General features: G+C 43.6%; 4 protein-coding genes across 4 annotated transcripts in view; 2 read left to right on the top strand and 2 right to left on the bottom strand.

Moving 5' to 3' along the window:
- Nucleotides 1–426: 426 nt before the first annotated feature.
- tmem254 (transmembrane protein 254) lies at nucleotides 427–3,677 on the top strand. Its single transcript, XM_076169236.1, has 4 exons — nucleotides 427–564; nucleotides 1,707–1,810; nucleotides 2,440–2,499; nucleotides 2,949–3,677. Exons 1-4 carry the CDS (start codon nucleotides 478–480, stop codon nucleotides 3,067–3,069), a joined length of 372 nt encoding a protein of 123 aa, XP_076025351.1. The 5' UTR covers nucleotides 427–477; the 3' UTR covers nucleotides 3,070–3,677.
- Nucleotides 3,678–4,916: 1,239 nt separating this feature from the next.
- LOC143015303 (L-threonine ammonia-lyase) lies at nucleotides 4,917–9,231 on the bottom strand. Its single transcript, XM_076169238.1, has 10 exons — nucleotides 9,076–9,231; nucleotides 8,533–8,649; nucleotides 8,209–8,450; nucleotides 7,249–7,414; nucleotides 6,754–6,853; nucleotides 6,535–6,610; nucleotides 6,314–6,439; nucleotides 6,051–6,218; nucleotides 5,280–5,337; nucleotides 4,917–5,015 (listed from the first exon to the last, which is right to left on the bottom strand). Exons 1-10 carry the CDS (start codon nucleotides 9,214–9,216, stop codon nucleotides 4,917–4,919), a joined length of 1,293 nt encoding a protein of 430 aa, XP_076025353.1. The 5' UTR covers nucleotides 9,217–9,231.
- A 4,599-nt stretch (nucleotides 9,232–13,830) lies between these two features.
- Nucleotides 13,831–18,694, top strand: LOC143015375 (placenta-specific protein 9-like). Its single transcript, XM_076169339.1, has 4 exons — nucleotides 13,831–13,983; nucleotides 14,060–14,160; nucleotides 17,715–17,806; nucleotides 18,199–18,694. The coding sequence occupies exons 2-4, from the start codon at nucleotides 14,088–14,090 to the stop codon at nucleotides 18,346–18,348; spliced, it is 315 nt and encodes a 104-aa protein (XP_076025454.1). The 5' UTR covers nucleotides 13,831–13,983; nucleotides 14,060–14,087; the 3' UTR covers nucleotides 18,349–18,694.
- A 16-nt stretch (nucleotides 18,695–18,710) lies between these two features.
- stk32c (serine/threonine kinase 32C) overlaps nucleotides 18,711–22,762 on the bottom strand; it is a 50,965-nt gene continuing 46,913 nt past the window's right edge. Inside the window, exon 13 of the mRNA XM_076169338.1 lies at nucleotides 18,711–21,924. Within this exon, the coding sequence (XP_076025453.1) occupies nucleotides 21,729–21,924 (196 nt within the window). The 3' untranslated portion in view covers nucleotides 18,711–21,728. The remainder of the gene's footprint in view (nucleotides 21,925–22,762) is intronic.

The raw sequence follows: 22,762 nt of genomic DNA, 5'->3' as shown, positions 1-22,762 counted from the left end.
TTCCACAATGTCATATTCTGTATGAGGGGATGATCATTAAAAGACTGAAAAATGTTTTTGAATGAGTTTTGTGTTGCATTTTCTGTACATCACTGTTTAGCTCCAAGACTCTTACTTTTTCTACAAATCCACAGTTAGAAATAATAAATTTCTTGAAGAAGTTGAGATATGAACAACTTTATTTTGGTCTTTTATACATTTTACTTGAGAGATGAACTCACTTATTCAAGGGAGAACCCCCAGTATCAACAACAATATTATGATTAGAGCTTTACCACCTCACCTGCAATATAAGTTGTATTTGATATTACACTAACAAAAGACTTAACACACACACATGCACATCTCTCACTATGTGTTTTTGTAAACCACTCCTTACTCCATAAACTCTGTATTCATCCCTGTCAAACCAAACATCAACAGCTTTTGTTTCCACACGGTCGTATTTGACAACGGGACCAACAGCAGGTAGCAGCAATGGCTAAAAGCGATGGATGCGACTACTTTAGAAGAACCAGCCTGTTTTGGATGGTCGCGGTGACGCTTTCCATGACATATTTCACTGTAAGTTCAATAGTAAAGTAACAAATAAACTCGAAGTAAAAGAAAATGAAGTAAATGCACTTTTTTCATTTTATTTCGATGACTGTGATGCCACGGTGTTGCTGAGTAACGTTAAACTCGGTCCGACTGAAGCCATGAATGAGATCGAAATATTTGGCAGAACTTCGTGTACTTTTTCCTCCTAATTTTTATTTTCAGTTGGATATTTGGTGAACATTTACACATGGGCGTGACTTAGATATCAGGTCAAAGGCAAGTCACTTGTTTTGATAGCCGACCGTAATCTTATCGGCCTTTATTCTGTAAGAGCGAAGGTCGACTTTAGTCCGAAGTTCACCGCAGGAAATAACTGTAAATAAAGTTCATTAATAAGAAAAATAAATAAACTATGTTCGAAATGTATTTTTTTTTTTTGGAAAATGCATTTTTTTTTATAACACGAGTGTTTGTGACCAATCTGTTCAATTTTCAGTGTAATACTTAAACATTCTTAATATGACTACAACTACAAATACTCAATTAAAAATTTGAAAATACTTCAATACAATAAAGAGTATTTATGTCAATAATCGGATATAACTGGGGGAAACTTGTCCTACTCTCTCATGATTGTAAAGAAACGACACACACACACAAATTATCAGCATTTATTCCTTCTTTATTTTATAATCAATAATATCTACCAGTACTGAAACACAAAGCTGAGCCTTCATATCTCTGTCATTTAACCCCACTGTGAACTTTGGCCCCTGTGCAGTGACTTTCAGAGCAGGATTACCGTCCTTTATGTGTGCCACACACACACACAGAAGAGGACAACAGCAGCTCCTGCATTGTATGATGTCACCGCATGTGGCCTCTTGTATCAGTGAACTCTTTCTAACTCACATTACACATACAAACACAATACACACACCCTGGCACACTGTTTACCTTGTGTGACCTCATGCCTCTGTTCTTGTAGATGAGGTCATGGATGGAAATAGAATCAGAGAAGCAATTGCAGGCTGAAGCAGACTAATGTTGTTGTAAGATGAGAAACCCTGAGGTCAGACTGTGGCGCTGCTGAAACGTCGCATCCGTCTGCTCTTTTTCACCGCACAAAGCATTATAAACTGATTTATTGTCTTTATATTTTGCAGTTCACTGTGTTTGCTCCCGGAAAGATCCCGTATAAAAGCCTGGGTCAGTTCGGCACCTTTTCCAAACACCTTGTGGACAATTACCCCGGCCTTTTGTGGAAAGGGTAAGTGATCGCCGAAGCTCCTGCCACAGTGTAGGAAACTCTCTTATGCATCACATCTTTCTCATATTAAACGCAATACATATCGATCTTAAACAAAATGTGCAGGGATTCCACTTCAATTTAAGGGAAAGGTGTTCACTTCCCAGATTTCCCTTAACAGCAGAGCAGCATTGTCCACAGTCAAATGAGATGCAAAGCACTGCAGAGGGCTGAAGTGCTCTGTGCAATCACCGGCCTTTGTTATGTTAATTCACACCGTTTCCATATCGTTAACTCCAGTTTCGGGGATCAGAGTAACACCTTGTGACAGTAATGAAGAGTGTGTGCAGGTCATGTGAGGGCTGTTAACCCTGAGTTTAAACCTATAAGTGGGTTTTTTGTGTTTTGGGGCTTTTGATGTGAAATAATAAAGAGTATTTCCCGTTTTTCACACAATTCCTATTAATTCCGGACTGATTGACATAGTGGCACATTTTTACTTACTTTTATTTATTAGTTACTTTGTTTCAATTCGCACAAATAACTATCTTGAACATGTAAAGAGTGACACAGTGTTGTAGGTATTTGCATAGTGGAGATTCTAATAGAAACGGTGTCATGGTAACGCTGCTGTCATCCATCTGTCACAGGTGGTTTGCTGCCTGGGCCGTCCATGCCTTTGAAGCGTCCATCGCAATGAAGATGTGCCGGTAAGAATAACAATGACTCACATTGTCCACTAGGTGGTGCCGTCGCTCCATCTTTTATTATGATCTGATACAGCACTACATAAACATGGCAACTGTTTATTGTAGTGTGTTCAAGCTCAAAATAAACTAGTTTAAAATGTGGTGATTTGACATCTTTTACATGTATTTATTCTGATTTATTGTGCTTGTTGTTGATGGATGCTTCTCCCATAATGCATTGCAAAAAAAGGAAAAGGAGATAAGTCATAAATGGTGATACACTACAACAAATAGTATACTTTGAAGATTACTACATATATTATACTACATAGTGTGCAGAAAGGAATTAAACACAGCTCAGGTCTTTATTCAAAAAGTTTTATAGGAAAGTCATCTGTGCTTACATACCTGATCCGGAAGGTTTTACTGACAAATGCTGCATTTTTATGTTTGTTTTTGTGTCCTTGCAGCCAAAAAGGCATCACCGACGGGCCCACTCGCTTCCTGTGGTTGGTCCAGACGGTGCTGTTCGGCTTCGCCTCTCTTGGCCTGCTGCTCAAGTACGACCCGGAACGCCCCAAACAGCACTGAGGCCACCAACACGACGCAGAGCTGGGAACACCGGATCGCTCCCGTGTGCCTTTTTCCCTTTCAATGGGTATTGTAGCAGTGGAAGCAAAGTTTGAGGCTTGGATTTTCTCTAGTTTTACTTTTAATATAAAAGTATAACAAGTTTGATAGACATGATGTGAACATATCTTAGTGTAGATGAAAATGTAAGTACTGTGTTCTTATGCTGGACCAACAGGACGATTTTCTTCCACAGATTTTCTATAAAGAACAATGAAAGAGGGAACTAATATTTTAATAATATCTAAACATTTTTATTGATAAAAGTATTAAAAACACTAATTTTCAGAGGTTTTATAATGTATTTTTTGGCGTGAATGTGTAGTGCAATACAGAGAATATTTTCTGCAAATGATTTGGTACTCTAATGCAGTTTGCTCCCAGCTTGGGAGGTGACAGCGATGTTTTTGTTTCAGCTGCTGCAGATGGTGCTCCGCCATCTGCCTCAGCACGCCAAACGGATAAAACAAGAATAGCAGCTGTATACACGTTCCTAACGTCACATTTGCTTTTTACTTACCGAAGTGCTTTGGGTTGAGATTTGTCATTAACTGCACAATAAAGATTACCTCACAGACTAAACGAAAGTGATTTCAGTGCTTTTTAATTCCACCCTGCCTTTGTGAAGAATGTGATTAAAAATTCCCCACTAATATATCTGATATGTCTGGTAAAGCCTGACTAGAATTTTAATGAAATTTTTAACTGTTGCTTTAATTTCTCATAAATCACAACCTTGATCATGCTTTCATTACCTGGTTTGGCTTGTTAGTTACCAGGATTCAGCAAAAACTTAGAAATAGATTTTGGTGTAGATAGATGCATATGATTTGTGAGCAAGTGATATTCTTTGTCAAGCTTCTTCAACCAAGTAATACACTGATATCAATTTAAAATATCTGATTTGGGTCTAAGAAATCCACTACAGTTGAAAATGAATGGTTAATATACAAAATACATAGCAGAATATCTCGCTAAGAAGGTAAGAGAGTCATTTGTTGAAAAAATGGACTTGGGTACGATGTGCAGCGTTGAGCTCAGCAGTGCAGAAACTGAATCAGGACCTGGTGGACTAAAATAGAACACATGGTTTGACAGCACAAAGCTCCTGAGGTGATGCTGCATCTGAATCATGCACATTTTGAGTCTTTAATAAATAGTAGTTGCAGCTCTTCTAGTTGGTGAGTAAATGATTTCTTTAAATGAATTTGGGGGTCAGGAGGGGTCGGCGTGTGGCAGAACTGAACAGTAACTGAAGCAGCAGCAGCACGGGGTCACCCTGTCCTCTGCTGGTGAACATAAGAGCATTAACCCGTCTTAAACACACCAGTCTCCGCTCGAGCTGTCTCCAGCCATTAATCAACTTTCACAACCGGATACATGTTTCTTCCCTCCTGGGAAAATGCATCATCCGCCAACACAAGCTATAAATATTTCATAACGGCATCGGGACCGATCACATTATAATATATCCAGTTTTATTTGGAGAACACGTTGATTTTGAATGACGCTACCCCCTCAGACAGAATGATACAAAGACAGAAATATATATACACATAACGGTTAAAACACTGAAAAACATACATTGAAAAATAGATTTTATACTGTAAGTGTGTGGGCGTATTTGCAGATCTATTACATGAACTCCAAGCAGCAGCATAAGCATTGGTTTGCATATACAGGCTCTATAATGTCAAGGCTTCTCTTTATACATTTTTTTCATGAATTGGTAGCAGTGTGTGTGTGTTTGCATGCTGAGAAAATCATCTTATTTCTAATGTAAATGTTTTGGTTGTGTTATGTTGTGGTCACCGGTCCAGCCAGCATAGAGACGGGTAGCGCTCACATAGAGTCTTATGCAGCTGAGCGCTCTGTGTCTTATCCCGGGTTTCCACTACACACTCCACCTGTCAACACACACACACACACATCAAGTTAGCCCTCTGTCATACAGTACACACACAGGCTTAGGGACAGTGAGCGAGTTGCATGGGCAGAGAACATTTGCGTTATGAGGGAAGAACACGACTCCACATTGTTTTGCTTGACAGGAAGACTAAGATCGATAACTGAGAAATCAACTATAATCCTGTCAATCGAACCCAACGCTTCAAAAAAGAAGATGAGTTTAGGAGGAGGAAGGCAGTGAAGAAGAGAGATGAGCGGCCTACCTTGGTTTTGAAGAGCTCTGACTTGTCGCTGTGTCTCTGATGGCAAACGTCCAACAGCCTGGAGGAGACACAGCAAAGAGTTATTAGTGTTTTTAGCTGCAAGATGAAGGTATGACTCAGTCTGTGTGTCCCCCCCTCCCGTGGTCCCACCTGAGCCCCAACCCAGCAGGGTTCTGGATTAGTGTAACAACATGTCAGGACAGAAAAACCTGCCGGATTGAGGCTTGGAAAGTTGCTTAATTTCACGATGCCATGCTTTGAGCCCTATGATCTCTAAAAGGAAAGGTTTTTTTTAGTGTTTAGAACCCTTTTCCAAAGCATACAACAAGATTTAGTCACCAGTTAATGTCTGGAAAATGTAGTTCATATGTTTAATAAACATTTCACCAAATTGTGTTGATTTTGCTTCAAAGGTTAAGCAGGAGTTTTCATCATGGGCTTTAATTTACTTTCCCCCTCTATCATGGCAACATGAACTGGAATCGTTGACTTGCTTTATAAGCCTCCAACAGTTTGGGAGCAAAGTCACACACACACACACACACACACACACACACACACACACACACACACACACACACACACACACACACACACAGAGCTCCAACTCCACAAATTGATTCAAATGTTCCAGTCTGAGCTGAGGTCATCAGGTTTACAAACACAAACCCAGAGGGCCCCCAGAGGGTTTAGGCCCTGATTACATGCTGGTTCCAGAGTCATTTGGTGTTTTGTGTTGTTGTTTGACCAGTACACCAAAGAGAAACACACCTGACGTTCTCTCGGGACAGGAGGTCCAACAGCTTGGCCATGTCCCCCGGTGAGTCTCCAAGCTGTACAGAGAACTTACTGACCCGCTTGTCCAGCACCAGGGCTCGGTCTACGCACTGCCTCACCAGCTCCAGCTCCATGTTAGCGCTGCTCACCACCACAGCAACCCTACACACACAAACACACACACACTCAGTATACAGAAGTGACCTCAGTAGTTCTGCCTCCTCTGATCTGACCTCTGACCTCTGATGATGACTCACTTTTTGCCTTTCAGGTCCGGCAGCTGTCCGGCCAAGATGGCGGCCAGTCCCATGGCGCCCTCTGTGTCCACAGTGGAGCGCTCGAACTCCTGAAACCGCAGCATGGCCACCAGAGAGTCCTCCTCACTTTGAGACAAGGGAGGAATAATTAACACATCATCCAAAACATCTGCACCTCACCTCTAAATGAAACATGGACACCTCTGTTGTACACGCCGTACCTGACAGAGACGACTTTGTCTACGAGCGTCTTCGCCAGGCGGAAAGTATTAACACCCAGCGAGTTCTCCATGAGATCTGAGAAGAGACAGAAGATCATCGTTCTCTCACTGCAGAATGAGTAAACAGACTAAACATGCAGAAAATAATGAGTTTATCTTCAAAATCTGGAACATGTTGTCTCGTACCTGCTTCAGAATTCAGTAAAACTCAGAACGTACCTCCATAGAGTTTGTTATTGGGCCTGCTGTCCATGTCTGCGACCGGACTGTCGGTTTTCAGAGACTGTAGCAGCAGAGGGAAGCCGTCCGCCTCCACTCCCTGTTGAAGACATTCAGTTAGAATTCTTCTCTTCTTCCCCCGTTGGCACTATTTGAATTCGATTTATTCAACCATTAACCACAAGTGTGAAAAATACGAGGATGATGTTGTTTATATTAAGTTTGAACTGCTTTTGTGTTTATATTTCACAGCTCATTTGCAAACTTCATCTTCATTGCCCCATTTATAACTGAACACAGTCATTAGACGCTCACAGTCAGAGGCATTGCTTTTCAAAATAAAATAGCTCATACCAGAACCTGCTGACAATAACGCTACATCTTCCATATTCATTTCCATTTGGGTGATTACTGTAAACAAATCCATCAACAGGGCGGCAGTGTTGCAGTGATATTAGTTTAAATTGCAGTTTTGTGAGAGTTTTGTCAGCTTACTATGACCAGAATTTCCGCGTTGAGGTGTTTGATGGCTGCGGCCGTCCCAGCCAGGAGGCCGTACTGTCCAGCGGCAGGCACCACCACTGCGTCCAGCTTAGGTACTTGCTCGTAGATCTCCATGCCAACAGTGCCCAGACCTGCCAGGTACGCTGCACTTTCATCTCTGCGACGGCAAAACCACAGATCAGGATCAGATAAAGTGTGTGTGAAGGTGTCGGGAGGTTGAAACGCTACATGAGCTGCGATGCGTTCGGTACACGTCAGGGCCGAGGCGTCACGTAATGGCACTTTAACGCGGTGGAATAAGTGGTGGTTTAAGACGCGGTACCTGCAAGTGCTTCATGTGAAGTGGCTGTGATTGTTTACAGCGTTGATGAGATCATTCATCTGGGTCAGAGGGTAAACTGTAACCTTTATGTATAAATGGTACGTTCCGCTTGCATTCTCGTACTATGCGGGCGTTGAAAGGCTCACAGGGTCACAGTTTGACCTCGCTTTTGCTTTCAGGACACCATGAAGAAGCTATGTAACATACAGTAAAACTTTAAGGTCTCACCTTTACAGTAATTGCCTGTTTGTTTCAAGTGATGTAAGGTTTCGCCTCACATGTTTACCAATGATTCACCTGTATGTATGGAACGCGAACACGCCATCAGGCCAGACAGAACGAAAACAATAATCTCCAAATACATGTGGATACACTTTTATTTTGTCTTATTAACCCATTAAATTTTGCGTTGGTCGACCTGATGGTGGCGCTGTAATTACTACTTTTAATCCATCTATATAGGCTGTGTTCTTCTGTAAATCTTAAATTAATCATCTTCTGTAACCAAAGTTGGTGGGCAGGTGCATTCACTACTTCCTTGGCGGAGGTATGAAAGAGCAACTTATATCCAATTCTATGCATGAAGGAGCATTGAAACAGGAGTCAAACTGATTTCCAGTTAGACTCACTCTTCCAGGTAGAGGTATCCGTTCTCCTTGGCCAGTTGCCGGGCATGGCTCCTGGAGTCTTGGGCAGTGTTGCCATAGGAGATGACCATGGCACCGTAGTCCCTGTAGACCCTGAGGCGGGGCGAGGAGCAGCACGACGGCGTGATGACGAACACGGGGATCTTCAGCTCCACGCCGTGATGAGCCACAGCCATGGAGAAGTTACAGTCCGTGGCTACGATCACCCCTTTCCTCTGCTGCTCCTGGAGACACAATAAGTAATAAGACAAGTAAGATAAGGAAGTAATATATAAACTATACACTCTCTCTTTATCTCTCTTTCACCTGTGTGAGGGAGGTGAGCAGGTACATCACTCCTCTCTCCTTCACAGATCCCGTGTAGTGCAGATGCTCCTTCTTCAGGTAGATCTCCATGCCCAGCTGTTTAGATATTCTGGAGTACTGGACGCACAATTATTATTAATTAGTATTCTCTCTGTTTTGTGTACATTACTGGGAAACTACATTTACATTGTACAAAAATCTCTACAGATTATTCAATTAATGAGATACAGTATATCAAATGTAGAGCTGTATGTTACAATCAACCTCCTGAGACCCTCCGTCCTCATATGTGGACATTACATTTTTCCTTCCCTACACCGTATACATCACTGTGCTTAACTTAAACCTGTTGTCCTCATGTCTGGACATTTTTCGCTGCCCCCTGGTTGTATAAATAATACTCTGGGTTGCTAGAAAACATAGCAGACAGGAACAAATGTATAATGCTCTTTGTGTTATATGTAGTACAAGTAGAAAGTGCATACAAAATAGATGTCAGTGTCTCAGGAGGTTTTAAACTATAGCTTTACATGCTGTGTGTACCGTGCAGGGGGTCTTCTGGATCCCCCCCTGGATTCTGAAGGCAGCGGCACTGATGTCCTCAAAGCGGAGGTACGGTGCAGGGGGTTTGGGTTTGGCCCTTTCACTGAATACGCTGACCCGTCTGGTCTTGGGAGGATCCATTAGCCGAATCTCAGGAGCCCTGACCACCCGAGTCTCATGAATCTTTACGTCACCATTGGAGAATTCCTCTTCACCAAAGTCCTTCAGCCTCTCCGGTTCAATGAGGGTGGGTCTGCGGCCCAAAGCGCCATTGCTGATAGGGCCTCCTTTGCAAACGTCCCCTGGTCGACTGGGGCCCAGATGCAGCTCCTCTCTGGACAGGAAGACAGAGAGAAATGAGAAGAATAACCTCCACCCGACTAAATGACTCTGATTAAAGATGACAACACTTTTACCCACTGGACATAATGAGTGAGTAAGACTAAAGCAGTTGGCCGCAAACAAACGTTGAATATTTACAATAGTCAAAGCTGTACGTTGCTTCAATCATCATAAGAGTTTAGCTTCTGGTATTCAGAGAAGGAGCAAACTCTTCTGAATTGCACATAAATGCTTCACGATGGAAAACTCTGTATTTATGTGGATTATATGTTTGGGAACTACTGTTCAGTCACAGTGCAGGTGACTCTCTGAACAGTGATTTATTTTAAACCCTTCAAGATTTAAGAGTTTGCCAAGCTTTCTAAATGTTTAAACACTTACACAATCTAATTCAGAGAAACTGGCGGCGAGTACATGTTTTGATTATTTTTCATTAGCACAGGATGTTATTCAGTTTAGCGTGCAAGAATGATAAGTGGGAACAGAACATTTAACAAGCAAAACTCAAGGGAAGGAAGCACACACACACACACACACACACACACACACGGTGGACACTTGCAGTCTGGATGCCTCCGTCTCACCTTTCATGTCATCCCAGCTTCCAGTTGGTTTGAGTGATTACACCTCTGAGTCAAATTATGATTCATTCAATTAATATGGCACTATAGGACCTCGGGACAGTTTGATTGATGATCGATCATTGAGTCGACTGATACTGAATATAAAGCAGTGTCTGTTTCTATTCAAAAGGTATGATTTAACTCTTTAACTCTTTAACTTTATAAATGATATGGTGCTGAGCTGGATTTAACAGTCATGTTGATGTTTTTCTAACCACTTAGTTAAAAGCACAGTATCACATAATAATGGGATTACACTCTTGGCAGATTAACCCTATCATCTTGTCAGCAAAGCAGCAGAACAAATGGTCGGTTACTCTGAATAAGGGTTTATTCCGATTGATGGTGTCAGCAGAACATTTTTGCTGTACATTTGTTCCGCCTGGAGCTCCAGGTGTGGTGGTTGCCGTATCAGGATAACATAGACGGTGCTGAGTAAGTATATTCTGTATATATGTTGTTGTTTACAGTCTTAAATAACCTCTATGACAATTCAAGAGGGCCACCAGGTGGAGCACTGTCACCCTCCAGCTCTGCTCCCAGCCCCTTTATATCACAATGATGGGGCACAAACAATACCGTGACCTTTCACCCCATTAAAGCTCCGTCTCAGTTTGTTGTGCAGACAAGCCATGATGGAACTGCACACAAAGGTCCGATGATGCACCTGGGATTACGCAAGAGCCGCACATCAGAGGAGGCGACGGTTAAAAATAAACTCTTTAAATTTGACACGGAACCAAAAAAAAGCAGGAGGTGAGGATGAAAGCAGATGAATCCGTCCATCAATCCTGAGCTTCTTCATGTTGCATTGTGGCAATTCATCACAGTGCGTCTGGGGAACCACAAGTGTCTTATACGGAGACACGCTCGGCTGTGGATTGCACTGCGGTAAAATCTAGTAAGCTGCTTCTCCATGTAGGTCAAAACACACACAAGCATTGTTCGGCAGTTTGAACCTGCATACAATGGCAGAGGAGGACAGAGGAAGCTGCAGGGAGGTAGCTCTTCTCTACCAACATCACCTGCAGGATGAAGGGGAAAGGAAGAGGAGGAGATAGGAGAGAGGAAGGCCGATAGCCACAAGGATCCGAATGTGGCAGGTGTCGGATTTGTTTAGGTCTATTTGAGGACAAAGATGGCTGCAAGTTAGGATTTTTGGCTTTGTCAGCAGCCAGTTATGCATTTTTGAGTGACTTATGTGCATTGAGGTGGTGGAGAGACAGATTGAAGACTTTGAATGTGTTCATTAGCAAACGAAAGAGACTCTGTGGCTGTCTGCTACTTCAGACAACAACAAAGTTTTTCTCTTCTCCGGGTTTGGAGGTAGATTTGCGACCAGGCAGGGGAGCTAAATCTGTCACTACGAGGGGGATCTGGAGCATCCAGAGGGTTTATATGTTGTTATTCTCCCACCTCTGCCAGAAGGGGTCATTGTCCTCGCTGTCCCTCAGTGCCGGCCTGGGGGAATAACATCCTTCCAATTGTTCATATAAGTAGCTGGAGTAGAATAACTGGGCAGCAAAGTTCATCCTGGACGTTGGCGCTGTCCTCCTGCGGTCCAAGCGTCCTCTGTGGATCCCTCTCCTCTGTGGCGCCTGCGGTGTGTCCGAGGGATAAGAGGACACCGACTGGTTGAGCCCCCGCGGTGTAACATCACCCTGCTTGGACTCCCTCCCTCTTCTCCTTCCCAGGCGCTAATTAAGCAGGGATTACCTTGAGGCAAACACACACACACACACACACACACACACACACACACACACACACACACACACACACACACACACACACATTCATGCTCGGCGGCCCTGGAGCCACGTCCTTCCCAGTGGCTCTATTCCTGAACTCAGACTGGGATTACTTCCCATTTCTGTGACGTAGTGCTAATCAGAGTTGTCTAAGGAGATAGATGCAGACTTAGTGTTTATCTAGGGAGCAGTGAGGAGGATCAGCAATGAAAGATAGAGGGATGAAGGCAGGCTGAGAGGTGAAGAGGCAGGGACAGGAGGAGGAACGTGTCAGGTCAAGTACATCAGAAACTGGACCAAAACTATTACAATATGGAAAGTTAATACAAAAGTGGAATATCGGACAAACCACCAGGGGGCGCTTCAAGTACCATTAGTGGCTCACTTACCACAGGTGGTGTTTTCTAATGATAAACCTTTGGAAGTGATGCCTGTCAGACCTACTGTGTGTGACAGAGGTGACTGATCCACTGAGATGTGAATCATAACAGACCTGTTTTTCATTCACCAGTCAAACATTTTTAATCGTGTTTGATTTGATCACACATCCTTTGGATTAAGGGCAAATGAAAACCAAATGACTCGTCTTAAAAGGGGAGGGAGGAGCTTTGCGTCCTCTGGTGTAGTCACAGACTTCAACATTCACACGAACACACACACACGTCTCAACCAAATGAGATTTAGCTCCTAGTGACAGGAAGTGTATGTGTGTGTGTGTGTGTGTGTGTGTGCCCAGGGCCAATGTGCACAAAGAGCTGAGCAAGGCTGACAGTGCTGCTGTTTCTCATGAGTAGGTGAAAGGTGAACACCTTTGATTAAAAGAGAAGCCCCCACCCTCCCACCCCCCCAACCCCTGCATGTCACCCACAGATCCCATTTCCTGTTTATTTGTTTTTCTCCCTCCGTCCTGCAGGGGACCGCACAATATTAGTTTGACCCATCAACCAAACTGAATCGACCTTTACCACAACCTGCTTCTAATCTTTTCCCATCGTTCCAACTCTCACAGGAACGTCCTCATCTGTCCATCTGTGAGGACATCTGGCAAACAAAAACAAGGGGGAAAAACCTGAACTGTGTGCAGGCCGGACCTGAACTGCTTGGATGAAGTGTTACAAGACGACCTTTGACATACATTGATATATAATTTACAACGCTCCGCTTCATAGATTCTCAGACTTGGACTGAAGTTGATAATTGAAATGTCTTTTCACTCTCTCAAGCCAAGGATGAAACCTTGAATCTTGATTTAACATCGATTTCCAGATAAGGATGGTTTGATTCCCTGAACAAGGTCATTTATTTTTGTGATATTCAATACTTAGTCTCTTTCCTTTCTAATCCCTAATCTCTTCGCAGACTGTGTGTGTGTGTGTGTGTGTGTGTGTCTCTCTTCTCGCTTCTCCTTCCTGATCCTTCACTCACTTTTCCTCCAGTTTTGCTTTGCACCGCTTAACCCTCTGCAGATCTGCTTAAGAGGCCAGACAAGCGAACGCAGCACGAGGCCGAAGAAACGTCTGGCTTAATGAAGATAACGGTGTTTACTATGTAACAGCCTCTCTCTCTCTCTCGCTGTGTGTGTGTGTGTGTGTTTGTGTGAGTTCTGTGGAAATAACAGGAACCAATCAATGAGCTTGTAAAGGTCACTCTGTTTAACTGAATTGATTTAGATTCGTCAGACTTCCTGCTAAACGGAAACTCTGACGTATTTCACAGCAAAAAAAACCTTGGTGGTCTCAGCTTCGTCTTTATCATTTATTATTTGTATCATCGATCGCATCTGATGTAACCTTAAGAAGACGACGCAAACAAAGTGGCCTGGTGAGCGTTTTGTCTGACTAAATGAAGCCGAACAGGACACGTTTCTGGACAGATGTAACTCAAAACCATGCAATAATAAATGATGCGTTTGAAGAAAGAATGAAGTCAGTTTTCCTCTCGCTCCAAATTCGATCCTGGGCCGTAGCAGAGCCGAGATCTGAGTCCCCTCCCCACAACCAAAACCTCCCACCCCTTCCCAGATCACTCAGCTTTTTTCACTCCTCATCTCGTGTTTTCATTAGGAAACTGGGTTGAGTGAAGCAGGGAAGAGAGAAAACCCAGAGAAAGAGAGAGAGAGGAGGAAGAGTGGAGGGAAAGAGACGTCGCTCTGATCTGCATTTTGAGGAGTTTTCGGGACAATCAGAATCACTGTAAGTACTTCTTCTTTCTCTCTCTCCTCTCTTTCTCTCTCACACACACACTCTCACTCTCTCTCTTCTTGTCCAGCTGCCCTCCACAGGTTCCCTTCTTCGCCATGACCCCTCCCTCCACCTCCTCGCTCCCACTCCTCCTCCTCCTCCTCTTGTCGATTGGCTACGCTGCAGCAGGTAAGGGGATGGAGTTGGACGGGAGGGGGGGGGGTCAAAGGTTAAACAGCTGAGTAGATTAGCCTTTCAGTCTCTTAGAGGTGTTTGGACTGAGGGTTGACTGAGAGGTCGGTGAAGCGGAAATACGTTTGGCTTTGCAGGATTTTTGCAGAAACGCCGTCTCTGTCTGTCAGATCGACATTTCCGCCCGGGATTCACCTTAAACTATCTTTGCTGAATAATAAATGACACATTGTAGAGTTCACAGATGTGTGTGTAGGTGACGGCTGGATGAAAATGACATTGTGTGTGTGTGCGTGCGTGCATGTGTGTGTGTGTGTTAGGGAATATCCGGCACATCTGTTACTAATTTCACTGCAGGTTTAGCCACACATAATCTAATAAACTGTCAGCAGAGATTCAACAGCGACTCTTTGCTTCATGCATTTGCTGTCTTTCCTCCTCTTCATCTGTTTACCTCCACAACTCAAACCACTCCATGGAAACTCACACAAGTTGCTCTCACTAAACTCAAAACATCGTCGGCTGACTGTATTAGTTTTGACGGGGGGATTAAAGTGACTTCATGCTGCAAGAATGGCGAAGCTGCACTAAGCTTGGACACACACACACACACACACACACACACACACACACACACACACAGGCAGAGGGGGTGGGTGGGGCCCAAAGAGTCAAAAGTTTTATATGTTTTTTTATGAGGCATAGAATGCACTCCAGGTGATTTCTTACCTTTTCACCTTCTTTTCCTTGACTGTATTTCTCAGTTCATGATGGATGGAGGAGAACTAAGTGTGTAACTTATTGATTCCATAATTAAAAAGCTTCATTGTCTTTGTGCTTCGTGTGCATGACATGATTACAATTCTCGCTTAGAGGAACAAATGAAAACAAGGCAGAATCAAGGATGTTAGATGTGATTCAAGCAGTTTTGATGTGTTTTCATCAGATTTTCAGCATTAAAGCAGCAGCATCATGTAACTTTTTAAATACTAGATTATCTCTTAAATTCCCCCTTAAATTCCTGTTAATTTGGAAAAACAACGTCTATTTTACAGCTGCATTTTTATTGGTACACATTAAACATCACACTTCGCCCCAAATAGATCCCATTATACAGTATATGACATCATTGGAAGCATTTGGATGTCGGCTTTTCCACAGTGTAAAACTTTAAAGTGTCATTTTTATGTTTGAGGTGTTACTTTTCGTAAACTATAAATATACTTTTAGAAAGCTGATGTAATGCAAACACATGCAGCAGCACACTGGATACTGGAGCTGATGGAGGAGAGTTATTCCTCGTTAGCCCCCCCAAGCTAGACCCCCTGTGTGAGTTTGTGTGTCTGTGAGTGTGACACTGGCTGGTGTGTGTGAACACCCTGTTGTCGTGACCTAATGCTCAGTTTTTCGCTCCAGTGGGCTCCTGGTCCCTGGCAAAGTGCCATGTGGAATCTTACAGTCCTATGAAACAACACACACATGCATGCACACACACACACACACACAAAGAGTGAGAGAGAGAGAGAGAGAGAGAGAGAGAGAGAGAGAGAGAGAGAAGGAGAGAGCCCGTCGTGCTTGGATAGAGTTAGTGTGTTAGATCATCATATCTGTGTTTCCTTGCTGGTGGAGTGTTTTCTTGGAGTGTGTGTTAGTTACTGTGTAATTTCTCAACTTCCTTCCGTTAAAGTTTAGACACAAACTCTTCCTCAGGACAGAAACAGAGTCAAACAGGAAGGAGTGCAGGAATGTCTCCGGGTGTTTGTTGATATAATGTTTCAGCCAGTCCTGCTCTTTGTCTGCAGCCACATCATATTTTCTCACCACACACACACACACAGACACAGACACACACTCTCCTTCCTTTTCCTAACACACTTAGTGGGCGAGACATTCATCATGAGCATCAGCATGGAGTTCTCTGCTGCAAATTTTCCCCTCTTAAAAAACAGACTGCGTACACACAACACACACACACACACACAACACACACACACACACACACACACACACACACACACACACACGCACACACACACGCACACACACTGTGCAGATGGGGAACGCAGCAGCTCTGTTGTTAACTACTCAGTGAACTCAAGATGATACATTTTGATAAACTCTTCCTCTTCAACTTTTGGCCTCCGCCTCCTTTGTTTAGCACACGATTCATCTGTCACTGTCAAGCTAAAGCAGGAGAGGTTTACCAAGTCAACCGTGAACTGAGCGAGCAGAACCCGTGCAGACATCTGCTGGGTTTGCTCGGAGAAAATCTGATGAAGACTCCTGCCTTCATCCACTCAGAGCGTCTCTCTTTTTTTCCTTGGCTCATTTCCTAGATGTACAGCACTTGGCACCCTGAGGCCTGAGCAACGGAGCCTGTAAAATGTTTCCATGGGAAATCATTATAAAATCGAGAGAGTTCAACGTTTAGATTAAGTTATGCAAATGTTTTTGGTTTTTTTGCCGAACTGTGCCTGTCTGTAGAGTTTAGAGTCGACACTGATAGGATCGATTACAACATTTCTGGTAAGTAGAGAGACCAAAGACTTTAACAGGCTTATAATGAAGTTACTGCTGAATAAAGCGGAGACAAAATGAAAAGATAAGAAGTTTTAATCCAACGATTGGGCGCATTTCTTTCATTTCATCTTCATCTTCTTCATCATCGTCCTCTTCATTTTCTTTTTGGAAGCAAAGCCCAGATAACTGAGATATTCATTGGAATATTATCAGACAAAGACAAATTCAACATTGTGGTTCAATCTGATTTAAAGTGAAGATTTTGTAGAGTTTGAATACCAAAGCTTAAAAAGTTGCTGCTGTGTCTTTGGGAAAAGAAAGGAAAAGAGAAGAGTCAGTAAATACCCGACAAAGTCTTATGGAAATCCTGTGTAGCACTGCAGTTTTCAGTAAAGGTCTCGGGGTGTTTTCGGCTTGTGGAAGTTACCAGCAAACAGTTCATCAGCAATTGTTTTTGCCGGAAAAGTGCACAGGGAGCTGAAAAGAGAAATTCTTCCAGGAGAAAAAGCTGAAACTCAAGCTCATACCATCATAGTCGCTCAGGAATTAGTCCTGACCGCTTTGAGCCAAAGACACTGCAAATGTCCTGCCCTGAATGAGTGATGGCTGCTTCCAGTTTGGAATAAATGAGTGAGAAGTTTATGTATTCATTAAGTGTAACATGTATCAATGGGAGCTCAGCCTGCAGCCAGACGGTGCTGCAGAACGGAAACGCAGACTCCGGCTTCAAAGAGGAGCGGATAATTGGAAACATAACTGTGAGGGAAAATGACTGCAACAATGGTGTTTGTGCAAAGAAGTGTGTTGTAAGCCTTCAAACTGTAGCCTTTGTGATCTCATGGAGGTCTCTGACTGTGCACAGCGTCTCGTCTACAACAACAAACGCCTTCATACGGTCGTGATCCCCGAGCTGAGTCATGTCCCCATCACACCAATGAACCAAATTTGATGAGTAAAGTTCATTTAAATTGCTTATTTGCCGTCTCTGTTGAGTCCATAACAGAGATGCACCTATTGTGTGTTCCCACCAGGGCCCGAGTCCGAGCTGAGGCAGAGAGCGACGCGTTCAAGTGCGTGTCAGGAGCACACAAATCTTCACACCCGGCTGGATGTGGTAGAGAAGGTAAAAGGAGAATGTTTGCAGAATCATTATCAAATTCCTTCTCTCCATCTCTGCGACTCCTGCTGCCAAAAAGCCTCTGCAGCGCCTTTGTCTGAATCGAGTGTGTGTGAGAGAGAGAGAGAGAGAGAGAACTGGCACTGCACCAAACCCACCATTTCCGAAAACACCAACGAGACCCTACCGACCAAGTCTCCAGATCCATCCCCCCTCACGCACACACACACACTCGCCGTCTTTACTCTGCCTTTACCTACGAGCTGTTTGGCCTCTGAATCACATGAATACGTGACTGTATTTTTTATGAGTGGCGATTCTATTATTCATACTACAACCCGGTCATGCATTATTCATGTTGCAACCAAACACAAAATACGTCCCCTGTCTTCTCGCAGAAAGTGGAGGACACGGTGGGGAAGTTGGAGGTCGAGCTGGCCTCACTGCTGGACGCCGTCAACGCCCCACAGTGGCGCCCCCTGTTGGACAACGCAGGGAAGCCTACAGTGGACATCGTGGAGGACCCCGGAGAAAGAATCCACTCCTGAATTACTCAACCGTTCATAGATTCTGGACTTGGACTCTGAATAGAAGATGATAGAGGAGGCATTTCTGAAATCAAATCAATTTTAATGTTAGATTCTGTACATTCCTCAAAGCAACATTAGATCTCAAGGGAGGCGTCAGGCTTTTGCAGAAGGCAGAACACACAGATAGATCCTATTTAATCCCATTCCGGTCCTTTGCAGTCAAAGATGAAATGTTGACAATACCATCCAAAGAGATTAGTTCACGGCGAACATGTTTGCAGAGTCTTTCCTGCTCTTCATCGCCCCTCCGCTCTCTCCCAACAAACCCCCCCCCCCCCCTTTATCCACACAAAAAAAACCACAACAGCAGACGAGTCAAATTACTGGAAGGAGTTTTATTTCATTATCAAAGCAGTCAAAGCAGCATGTTTTCGAACAAACGGAGCAGTTTCTGCAGGTATACAGTACAAGCGTTTACTGATTTCCCCCCGTAAAAATCATCCTGCAGCACAGTTTACATTATGCAAAATAGAACCACAAAGAGGAAGTAGTGGCGTAAAGATCAGAAACAGATTCTTCTCCATCGGGCACTGAATTTCAACATGTATCCACAGAGTTAAGACATCTACAGTACGGTACGGCCTCGCAAGCATCGATCTCAAACGTTTTGAATGGGAGGCATGCTGATGCTGGTCACACACACACACACTAGCACGACTGCTTTGGAAACACCTGGTTATATGCTCACGTTAACAGCATCCAACACACGAACACATAACGAACATGTCAGGGAGAAGGTTTTGCAAGCAATGTCCAATTAGGAGTAGTAACCGATATCGAGGAAACGAATGGCAATACTGCAGAGGGATGGGACAATTTAGAGAGGAAAGCTACACTTAAAATCAGTTATTACCCATCTTACGAATGATTAACACATAGTTACAAATTCATATCAGGTGTGTATGTGTGTGTGGACGGATTTCATGTGTGTGTCGGAACAGTTTCTTTGCCTACAAATGAGGACATTCTGTGTTTTAAAGATGAAGTAAATACTGACGGCCCCCCCAAAGTCCCATTTCTTCTTCTTCATCTGCTTCATCTTCTTGGTTTTGCTGCACAGAAAACAATGCAACACTTATCCGGCGAGAGCACAAGCCTGTATACTTGCGGATGAGGAGGGGAGAGGAGAGGAGGGGGGCTTTAAGACAGCCTACAGGAAGCCAAAGGTACTGCATATTGTCTACAAAATATCATGCCATCCATATAACACTTGGATTATACGATTTGTACAGTTTAAGATGTTCTTCATGAAACTTACTGTCCAAATTCAGTCCCGTGGACGAGGCTTATTTTCTGACTTTGGACGAGGCCTGTGTCAGCGTCGAGGTATGCGATTATCAAAAAGCTTGTGCATGCACAAATCAGGCCCAAACTCTAGGTGGCGGCGGCTAAAACAGGCTTATACTGTAAAGGTGCATGCAAAAAAAGGAGCGCAGGGGGTTTGACGAGATCCATGTTGTTAATGCACTTCTTCTTTTTCATCGTGTGTGTATCTTTAGTGGACATGATAACGACCACTTATATTCCTTTACAGAAGCGTCCCAGTCTGATCACACAGAGGGTAATTCATAAAAAAACAAACAATATGGGATAAATATGAGTAAATGTCTCATAGTTCGGATCAAAACCTCATTTAAATAGACTGATTAATCAACTGAAAGGGCTTAGAGGTCATTTTATTGATAATTTAACACGCAAATGAGGAAATATCATAGTAAGAGGTTGAATTTAAGCGTAGCCTTTTATGAATTACCCCCTTAGTGTTCATCATATCTGTCGCTTTTCCTGAATCGTAGTTTTTCACCTTTACACGTCGTCACAATACGTTTGTAGAAATGAGTTTCACTTGCAGAAGGAACACTGGAGTTTTAGGTTATACTGCGAAAAAGAGACAATACATTCACACATTCAAAGTTCCTTAGAAATGGTTATGCAAATGGTAGAAAAGCTTTGGCATATCTTGCCTACAAGTTGTGCCTGCACACTTGGAAAAGAAGAGTCGAATGAAGCGCTATGAAGGTTCGGCTTCACGCAGCTCTTCCCTTTTAGTTTACACGTCGAGTACGCAGTCCCACATAAAACTGTGGTGAGTTAGTCTTTTTCTAAATTACCTATGCTATTTACATTTTTACTTTATTAGGCCTTAGGGTTTTAAGGTGGACTTTGCTACATGTTCCCAGGTGTCCAGGCTGAGATGAATGGCACCACCTTAAACGTACCGCTATCACTACGACAGAAACTAGCTCGTCTATACAACTGGATGTACCGACACTTCAGTGCAGCCCCGCAATCTACAATCTAAACCAAGCACTTACAGAGAAGATGGTGTCTAGCGAAGCGTATCGAGCTTTCCTAATAGATTCTTAAAAACAATGTCATTTTGGGTGATTGGCAATTATTTCCCCCGGAGCAGAGATTCTGAATCCAGACACAGGGGCTAAAATACTATCAATACACAACGCCAAGCAAAAAAACCTTTCACTCTGATTGTTGTACTGTGGTGAGTTACAGCACCTTAATACCCTAAAAAGAGGAAGAAAAGAAATTGTAAATCATATTAGGCTGACACTTTAAGAGCAAAAATCAAACCTGCATTCTAAACCGCTGTGTGATTCATGAATACTGATTATCAACAGGCACCACTTAAACAGTTTTTAACAGGTTTACAGTGTTAGAAACTAAACTCACGTATCCTCTCCGTCCTTGTGTTTGAAGCGTCTAATCTCTGCTGCTTGGATCCGCCTCCGCCAAGCGATGTCGCAAGAGGAGGGAGGCATTCCAACAATTGTTCACAAGCAGGGCGCAAAAAAAACAGAAGAAGAAGGCTAAAGGGAAGAGTGAACTGCAGGCGATGAGAGACATAAACTGGGTGCCTGCGACTGCTGAATAATTAATCAAACGTCCCCGTTAGATTTGCAGTATGGAGGACGAGAGGGGAGACGCTTCCGCACCGAAAACCACTAAAACCCAAAGCCACCACGTGCTGCTATTGCTTGGGATGTCATCATCAGCTTCCATCTGATCTGGAACAACACCTCCTAAGAAAGTGACGCCTTATTAATCATGCTATACGGTAACATTGCATAGTAGTTAGAGCTTACTCTATGGTGGACAGGTAGGCGGGGGACTTTCTGGAAATCTGCTGCGCTCACAGCTTCATTCATGCTTTTACTGGAAGAGTGCTACAGAAACAAAATAAAGATTGAGAATGGTGGGAGCCATTTCGGGGGCCTGATGTGCGTCGGTCACCCTGCCGTGCACCTCCTCCGCCCCTGGCTACACAGCGGACAGGTGAGACAGTAGACAGTATATTGGCGTGGCGTGAGGGGGGTGTGGCACTAACAGCTGCCGGGGGAGGAGCAGACGGAGCCGCACATGCTCAGTTTGGACGAGGACTCCGGCTCCGGCTCGGGTTCCGGTTCAGGCTCGGCCCCGTCTTCGTCGGTGGCCCCGCCCTCGGCCTCGCCGTCACAGTCTCCGCTGGCGTCGTCGCCCGCGGCCTCGGACTGACCCCCCTCCAGACGCTTTTTCAACCTGGGACGGGAGACAGACAGATGGAGACAAAGAGACTGCTGTGAAGACATTCGGTGCTCAGAGGGATAGAAGAAAAACACACACAGTGAGGGGGAGGGAGAGGAAGCAGCAGTACAAGAATACCAGCAGAGGGTTTGAGTCTATTAAACATGTCTGTGCTGGGCTTAATTTTAGCCTTGAGGTCCTCGTTTATAAATAGAACTAAATTGCCATTAATTAAAGCAATTTGATATAATGAGCCAGTGGAAATACAGAAAGTATTTCAAACTAACACTGCAGCAGTACGAGCTGGTCAATAATAAATGAGGCAATAATTTAGAGCAGCAGCAAACTAATATTCCAGCCTTTACATTGCAGAGAGAACACACATTCCATGATGTACAGACCTCAAAGTACTTTAATGTTTTCTATCAATAATATATATATATTCACACTGTCAATAGGCGCTTCATATTTATCCACAGCAGAGCGAGCGCCGTAAAAGCATTCTATTATCTCTGATTTACATTTTCATAAAGGAGAAGCTTGTCACAGCGAGTGAGGATGAAGAGGACCGATGATTTTCAATACGAGAGGCGACGGTTTGGTTTGAAAGCACATTAATGGGTATTTGCTCGGCTTTCAAGTGACATTTGTCTGTATGGTGTTGTTTAGTTTCAGTTCCACATCCATTTGTGTGTCGGTCCTGGTCACAGAATTAAAGTAACTCCGTACTTACACAGCTTTGATTTGTATCAGTGTTTTTATAAGTTGCTTACAGGAGTTATATCTGCCAAAATAGCAGTAAACAGGCCTTTATCTTGTATTAGGCTCAGATCAAATAGAAAGACGGCAAGAA

The sequence above is a fragment of the Genypterus blacodes genome, unplaced genomic scaffold, assembly GCF_046128005.1.
Source record: "Genypterus blacodes isolate CSIRO-AG114 ecotype Tasmania unplaced genomic scaffold, CSIRO-AGI_Gbla_v1 ptg000195l_1, whole genome shotgun sequence".
Lineage (NCBI taxonomy): Eukaryota > Metazoa > Chordata > Actinopteri > Ophidiiformes > Ophidiidae > Genypterus > Genypterus blacodes.
Note: the sequence above shows the minus strand (reverse complement) of the source record. Positions and strands in the feature narration are given on the sequence as shown.